This window comes from Xyrauchen texanus, chromosome 49 (genome assembly GCF_025860055.1).
Source record: "Xyrauchen texanus isolate HMW12.3.18 chromosome 49, RBS_HiC_50CHRs, whole genome shotgun sequence".
Classification (NCBI taxonomy): Eukaryota; Metazoa; Chordata; class Actinopteri; order Cypriniformes; family Catostomidae; genus Xyrauchen; species Xyrauchen texanus.
In genome coordinates, this window is record NC_068324.1 from 2,330,218 (window position 1) to 2,338,930 (window position 8,713).

Below are 8,713 nucleotides of genomic sequence, written 5' to 3' on the forward strand. Positions count from 1 at the left end.
AAATGTTTGTTTTTAGCAAAACAGCAATTGCTAACAGCCAAGAAAAGCGATTTGCTGTCAACAGCAATGGAATGACATCCGTGAATGTCATTTATAAACGTTACTAGGCAACCAGTAGTGGGAACGCCCACTAGCGATTTCACCGCCAGCCGCTAGCGACCTGCAGCGACAAAGTCTCTGGCAGTGTGTACGCAGCTTTATGCATTGTTCAAAATGTGACTAAAGTGCAGGATCCACATTTTATCAGTGCCTGTAATCACTGTGAACAGAACCCAGTTGAGCTGAAGGGGAAAAAATTAGTATATTAAAAATGATATAAATATTTAAAGCAGAATTGCACATTAATAATCACGCTTCCATCTGCTGTATTAAACATTTACATATTTTATTTTTGTTAGAGAGCCCAAAAAAGCTCTAATAATCTTTGTCAAAATATGAAACGAGTACAATAACGCTCCATTTAAATGCATTTATTTATGCCTCATTTTTAATGTTCACCGTCACTACTTATAATTGACCTTATTTCTGCCCAATAAGTTAATCAAGAGTATTTAGCAATATTTTAAATATTATTCATGCCAATTAGAAACTGTTTACGGAGATAAAGCCAGTACACAAGTGAGTCAACTCACACAACCACCAACCAGAAAACTGAATGAAACTTTCCAGTCCCGCCACACGAAACATGCTTCAGTGCTGATGTTGTGACTTCACCAATGTGGCACAACTGTCTGTCTTGCGCTCACTGACTCACCGCTGGTGACATATTGATTTGGCAGCTCGTTTCGGCACATGACACAAACGGAGGAAACTACAACGTGCAGTTACATCAGATTTCTGGATATGCGATCACCGTTTGATACCGAACTAGTTCAAGTCCAAACCCCTTTTTAACATGTTTACTGTCTAACAAGAACCATATTAGTGATGCCTTTAAATGTGCTGTTGTGAAAGGACTTGCTCAAGCGTGAATACACACGGGGACACACACACTGCTGACGTGTACGTTTTTCACTCAGAAGGAAACTCGAGCTCTCGTAGTAAACGCACCATGTTAACCCTTTCATGGGCTTCAACACCAAACAACACCATTCATAAACGTCTTTTTTTTTAAAGCATATTTCACATTTATAATCACCTATGAAGCCAAATACTGAAATATTTGTATCTTGTATATGAAGAATAGCAAAACTCTTGGTCTTTGTATTTTTGGTCTGAATTTTTAACCCTTGTGCATCCATTAAAAAAAAAGTCCAAAATGTCCACGTCAAAAAAAAAAAAAAAACTGCTATATAAATATTATATATTCATATTATTTTCCACTTTCACAGAGTTAGATTTATTAACCAACATCAGTCCGGATCATAACTACCAAATATTCATTCATTTTCAGGATTTTAACCCTTTAAATGCCAGTTTGTTTACATAATGCCACTGTTGTTTTTTTACACACACACACACACACACACACACACACACACACACACACACACACACACACACACACACACACACACACACACACACTAACACTGTATATACGCACACACACACACACACACTAACACTGTATATACGCGCACACACACACACACACACACACACTAACACTGTATATACGCGCACACACACACACTAACACTGTATATACGCACACACACACACTAACACTGTATATACGCGCACACACACACACTAACACTGTATATACGCACACACACACTCACTAACACTGTATATACGCACACACACACACACTAACACTGTATATACGCACACACTAACACTGTATATACGCACACACACACACACACACACTAACACTGTATATACGCACACACACACACACACACACACACTAACACTGTATATACGCACACACACACACACACACACACTAACACTGTATATACGCACACACACACACACACTAACACTGTATATACGCACACACACACACACACTAACACTGTATATACGCACACACACTAACACACACACTAACACTGTATATCAGTTGTCCTGCACATCACTACACACACACTAACACTGTATACACCCACACCCACACCCACACCCACACACACATCATGTATTCAGTTGTCCTGCAGGTCTCTGTAATACAGTAAACAGTGAATAGGGCAAAAGCTTGTATTTGCTCCATAGGATAAACATGAGCACAATGGCGCCATCTGGTGGAAAATATTACAAATGTACATTTTGAAGTCAGGACTCCGAAATAAAAGCATAATATCATAGAATTCATGATTTGATGCTTTAATGGCACTGAGATCAAATATTGCAGGTTTAATGGGTTTTAATGGGGACATTTTTGTCCTGAAGGTCCCGAGTGTATTTATATTATATAAATGAGTATATTATATAAATGAGTATATACATATATATATATATATATATATAATATATGATAGGAACTGAGGTTGCAATATAAAAATTTCCCTAACATACACAGCTTTGGCAAACATTGTGTTAGTGCACGCTGGCATTAATCCACCAAAATGATCGAAAAACAAAAATTACAAAAGGCAAAAATGTCCCAAATGTTGCACAAGAGTTAAAAGCAGGCTATTCTTTTCTATATTTTAGTACCTGTAAATACAAGCTAAAACAGTATGTTTGTGTTGGTCAAATAAGTCTATTGTAATGGTGTAAAAGAAGAGTTGTGCTCACCTCGCTGCGTTTACCTGGGCGTCGGGCTGGGGGGTTTCCTGGGTTTTTTGTGTTTTCTGGGTGTCCGGGTCATTTCATCCATACAGGTGTGCGAGCGCTTACTTTGACACGAGGAGTCTGACACAAACCAAAAAAACATGTTTATCATCCCACACATGCAAACACTTAATAAACGTAATCTTGATAATCGCTTTAAATGTCTATAAAGCGGCTTTAGAATTAAATTAAATAATAGAATTGATTGATAAACGTTTTTCATACACACAATATAAAAAATAAAAATATTTTTTTTTTTAAATACACAAAAAAATACTATTAAAGGCTGGAGTTAAAAAGCTATTTCCAAAAAGATGAAAAAAAAAAAAAATGCAATAAAAAGTGAATAAATCGTTTTATTTAATTCAAGGCTACTCACTCATGCAATGCACCTCTTTTAGTTTTGGGAGCTTTAGAAGAAATCCCTTGAGAGTTAAAATACAAAATGCATGCCATCCTAATGTGTGTTACCCATTTAAGGTGTATGCATTATGTTTTGCTCTATACAAGAATTATAAATAATAATAATAATAATAATAATAATAATAATAAATATTGCATGATTGTACATCTTTCTATCACACATTTGTGCTTTATAAACAAACAGTCCAAACGCAGTTGCATGTTGCATCAATATTTAAACGCATTTAAAGATAAATGAGGATCTAAAATGATATTTTGTTTAAACTCACCGAGACATAAAGGTCTTTTCCTTTGATCTCGGGGTGTTTCGGGCGTCTCCGCGCTCTCCTCCGTTACCCCACAGTCGTGATTCCCGTTAACATCGATATTATTATCGCTATTATTCCCAGAGGAGCAAATGTTAACATCCGTGCCTTTCCCCCGGTCCGACCGGCTGTAGAAACCGGGCACCGAGCGAATATCCAGCGCTTCCCACTGGTACCTCCCGTCGGCTCGCGGCGTGTGCGTGGAGAAGTCGAAGTTCCACTCGTCCGCCGACGCGTCCTCCATCGCCTTCAGGTGCCGCTGGAAGTCCTTCTTTAACTCTTCATGATCCACCGGACCGAACAGGTTCCGACACGCCGACGGCTTGGGCTGATCGGAGAGTCGAGCCTCCATCCGCTCCAGTGTCGGGCTGCCATTAGACAAGCGAACATAGGACATAGTTGCACGGTGATGAAGTCGCAAAACAAACCCAACAGCCGTGTTATCGAGCTTCAACGACGGGCGTGAACGCATTAAAACTCGCCCCGGGCGCGCCGCATGAGCCCCCAGCTGACGTCAATAAACACGGACGGAGCAGCGTTCGCGATGGCCACTTCTGTCAACTGCGCGACGTAGTAAATAAGGGGAACAGAAAATAACCAGACGAGGCTTTTCGGCGCCCAATATGGCGATGAAGGGGGCTACGGGACGAAAAAAAAGCGTGATTGACACAAAGAGCTCTTTAAACGCGGTGAGGAACGGATCGCATTGGTGGATCTGAGATCCGCCTTCTGTAAACGCACATCCCCCACTCGCACAGCCAGTAAGACATCAACAAACGCCATCGGATATGGTCCGATTCATTTGGAAGAACCGGTTCACTTGAACGGTTCATTATAGAATCGGTTTGTACAATGATTCGCTGATCGCAGCGCTCCACAGAAATACCGCGGGGTGGGCCATCGAGAATATTAGAGATTGTGCTCTATATTATTATTTCAAATATATATATATATATTTATAAAATATTTTAAATAGTTCTGATTTCTGCTTTTCTGTGGTTAAGCACATTTGTTATATATATATATATATATATATATATATATATATATATATATATATATTGGGTGAATCCCTTTTATTGAGGCCCACCCAAAATTAATTTCCTGGCTATGGATGATTTTAATTTAATTATATAAATTAGACTGTTTTTGTCATAGCGACCTTATTGACAGTAGCGTCATCTTTATGTTTTGGCGGGAATGTCAACGATACGGACAGAGTGAACTGTTGTATTTTAAATCATTCCACTGACGAAAAAACTACAAAAACTTATTCCAAAAACATTTGAAAAAAATTACAAAAAATAAAGTTTATAAAATTGTATGTGATCTAGCCCTTGAGACTTTGTCTTATTTCATTCCCGCCAAAAAATAAAAATAAAAATAACGCCGCTACTTTAAATCTATGTGGTCCAGGTTTGAGCCTGTTAATTTGAGACTATTTTTATTTTTTATTTTATGTCAGCATATGACCCGCCTTACATTTGTCCTCTAAAACAAAGCGCAACAGTGACCGCCCACTTTTTCAGCCGTCTGTGTTCCGGATGCATTTGATGTAAATTCCCAGTTTATTTCTTCCATAGACTTTTAGTAAAATCCTTCATAAAAGAGCCATGAAACAAACCAACCAGCTCTGAGGTGAATCACAACAGGCAAAAAGGTATTTTAAAATCGGACATAAAGACAAAGATACAAGGATGTGTACTTGAAGCATTGCAAATGATGTCATTGAATAAAAAACAATGGGAATATATAAAATTATTGATTTTAGATTGTTCATTATAAGTATAGAAACAATAGATTTTGGGGGCCTGGCTGACTATCACACCTGGAGTCGTGAGTTTGAATCCAGGGTGTGCTGAGTGACTCCATCCGGGCCTCCTAAGCAACCAAATTGGCCCGGTTGCTAGGGAGGGTAGAGTCACATGGGGTAGCCTTCTTGTGGTCGCTATAATGTGATTCGTTCTCGGTGGGGCGCGTGGTGAGTTGCAGTGGAAAATAGCGCAAAGCCTTCACACGCACTACGTCTCCGCGGTCACGCGCTCAAAAAGCCACGTTATAAGATGCGCGGATTGACGGCCTCAGACGTGGAGGCAACTGAGATTCGTCCTCGGATTGAGGCGAGTCACTACACCACCACGAGGACTTAGAGCGCACTGGGAATTGGCCGTTCCAAATTGAGGAGAAAAAGGGGACAAAATAAAAAAAATAAAAAGTTTATTGCAAAATAACCCTATATGTACAAATATATAAGTAGTTTAAGGGTTAATGGATGCTCTATTACGTCATTCACAGTGACTCATGGGAGCGCGCGGTGGCTCCGACGCACGTTTCGCGGGTTTCGTTGGACGCGGTTCTCTGATTGGTGGAGCTTTCTCTGCTGTATCATGGGTAATGTAGTTGTTTACCGTGAATTCCGCTATCAAACTCGATTTTTATTCAATGAAGTTGAGATAACGCAGACGGATGGCTTCAACGGAAGCATATACCATCAATGAACAACCTCGGAGCTCACGGTAGGTCTGTCTTTAAAGGTTTATAAGTTCATCAATTAATCTATGAGATAAATGACTGTTGCGCACTATTACAGTCGAGAGATTCGCTATTGATTTGTGAAATCTCGCATAGGTTCAATTGAATCATTCAAAAGAACCAGTTCAAACGTACGACACAATCGCAGCAGGAGAGCTCGCAAACTCATTGAATGCATTATGACGTCGGATAAAAGGCGATACATTTGAAATGAAACGGCGTTCCAATGCATTGTCAAAACGAAACTAAACAGCATTTATACTAAATGTTTCCTTAACTTTGACATTTTTAAGTATAATAAATTGTCAGTGAACTTCCATGACAATAGATGCAGTTTATTTTTAATTTTTTTAAACAATCACGTATATATATATAATATATATATATTATATTATATATATTATTAACACTTAATGTGGTTAATAAGGTTCCAATTAAAATAAAATAACAACGTGTGTGATCTCATGAAAATGGGTTTTAAGTACTTAAAATTCTACTTTATAGAAAAAAAAATAAAAAGGATTCAAAGAAACTTAAGACAGACATTTCTCTGGTTACACTTCATGCCCTGTAATGTGTAACTGCTATCTAAAAGATTATGTACTTTATAAAGAATAAAAGTGGAAGTAAACATGAGAGATATTGCAGATTTTCATGTTTCCTAGAAGTGAGATGCAGCAATTGCCAAAACAGTTCCCGGAACAGCACTGCCCTAATCAGACCTCTCAATCATCATGACAATCACCCAGAAGCACAAATGTGTCTGAATCAGTTTAGAAAAATGTCCTGTGTCATTAACCTGCAGCTGTCAATCACTTTCCTGATGTCTGTTTAACGCTGCACTGAAAAGATGGACTCCTAAAGACAAATCATGAGCGCTCATGTTTAAATGAAGACTCCAGTCATATCGGTAACCTTATAAAAGCTGTAGTATTCTGCATGGAGAGGGTCCGCACGTGGGGGCGGCCATGTTGGAATCAGATGACCAGCCAAACACTACTCGCTCAATCTCAGTAACCGTCCTGTTATTAGACACTTTAACTAATTGATTAAAATAATCATGTCTGACTGTGAATATTACATTTCTACAATGGCATCTTGACAACTGAAAACTATTGATTTTAAATGATGCTGCATCCAGGCCACTAGGTGTCAGTGTCAGTCCAAGCTGACACATATATTCATAGTATAAAGTAAACCTAATTACATACAAATATAATTGTGCATAATTAAATTAACTGATGATCAACTGGATTTAATATCAGGACTGTTGGAGGTCCGTGGAAACATAGTGTAAAAAAATAATAAATATATATATATATTTTTCACCATATTTAATATATGACGGTTTATTCTGGTTTTACAAGGAACGCAGATATATGCCAATCAAATAAACAATTAAATAAATAAATAAATCCTCCTCAGGTTTATATGTTTATTATATTTATTAATATACACTTATTCAGCTCAGTAAATATTTTCTATGTGATATTTTAATTTATTTTGCTTTCAGTACAATGATGGTATAAAAGCCAGTTATTTAATTTCACCCATATAATAAATGGGTCTTTTATACATTAATATATATAGCTGCGTAATAGCTTAGGAAGGGCATAATCATATTTAGTCTCGGAGGCAAAAATGTTATGTTATATATCTGTTATAGATAGATATATTAGACTCATTTCTGAAACTGACCTTAAAATAAAACGTCATAAAATATCTATAATTAAAGAGTTGAAGAAGAACTAAGTGCTCCAACTGATTTTAAATCAAAAGCATATTCTTTATAAAAACACACTCTGACGTCAGAACAAGTCATCTGACCAGGTAAAACAGGAACTGAAAGTCTTTTCTAATGTCTCGTGTCTTATATATGCCTCCAAAAACGTTATAACCATGTATAACCATTCCACACAAGTCAATACATAATTTCAAAGTCTTCATGTGAATGAAAAGAGCTCTACTGACCCCTGCTGGTGAACTTTGGAATTACAGGGAGTAGTTCGCAGGGTTTTTGGATGGGGCATGTTTTGTAACTGACGTTATGGACTCATGGCAAGTGAGCGCGGGAAAGTTTGACGTTCGACATTTGGTTTGGCAGATGTAAGGGACCGTCTGAAAACTCCATCACACTGGAGATGTCCACTCATGCATTCAATACACGTGCAAGTTATACATGAACAAATAAACTGTCAAATACATTTTCACATTGAAAATGTTCTTATAACTTCCCAGATGACAGACAGACACACTACAGGTGTAATTAAAACCATTCAATGTAAAATTAGACCATAATTTTATCAAATATATATTTTAATACAAATGTTCCCCCTGGCGGAACCCGGGAAGCGATTCTATTGGTTATTCCTCACCCCTCACTAATTTGTTTGGGATGAGCATTTATTTGACATTCTTCATCTGGAACTCTTCACTTCTGCAGTAGACAGTGTGTTTCAAAAGCATTCAAATATATTATTATAATTACATTTCACCATGAAATACATCAACAGAGAAAGCATTAAAAGCACAAGATTGCATGTTTACTGATAGTGGCACCTGGTGGCCAAGGTTGGTACTGCATTCTTTTTTTTTTTTTTGAAGAGAGAGAAAAAAATTTGAGAACATTTTTTTTTTTTTTTTTAAGAGATACTTTTTTTTAAGATTTAGGCTCAGGAAGGAACAGAGACACAATTTTTTTTCCACCTTGCGGTTCAGGGCTTCCG

The 8,713-nt window shown here is 37.6% G+C and overlaps 1 protein-coding gene across 2 annotated transcripts in view; it reads right to left on the minus strand.

The window, feature by feature from the left end:
- The window catches only part of LOC127640259 (cyclin-dependent kinase inhibitor 1B-like), a 5,571-nt gene extending 1,453 nt beyond the window's left edge, over positions 1-4,118 (minus strand). Inside the window, exons 1-2 of one of the 2 annotated variants that reach the window (XM_052122719.1) lie at positions 3,420-4,118; positions 2,706-2,808 (exon numbers count right to left, since the gene is read on the minus strand). In XM_052122719.1, coding sequence (XP_051978679.1) covers positions 2,706-2,808; positions 3,420-3,927 — 611 coding nt within the window. In that variant the 5' untranslated portion in view covers positions 3,928-4,118. Of the gene's footprint in view, positions 1-2,691; positions 2,809-3,419 lie in introns of both variants that reach the window. The other variant, XM_052122720.1, reaches the window with a different exon arrangement.
- Positions 4,119-8,713: the final 4,595 nt, after the last annotated feature.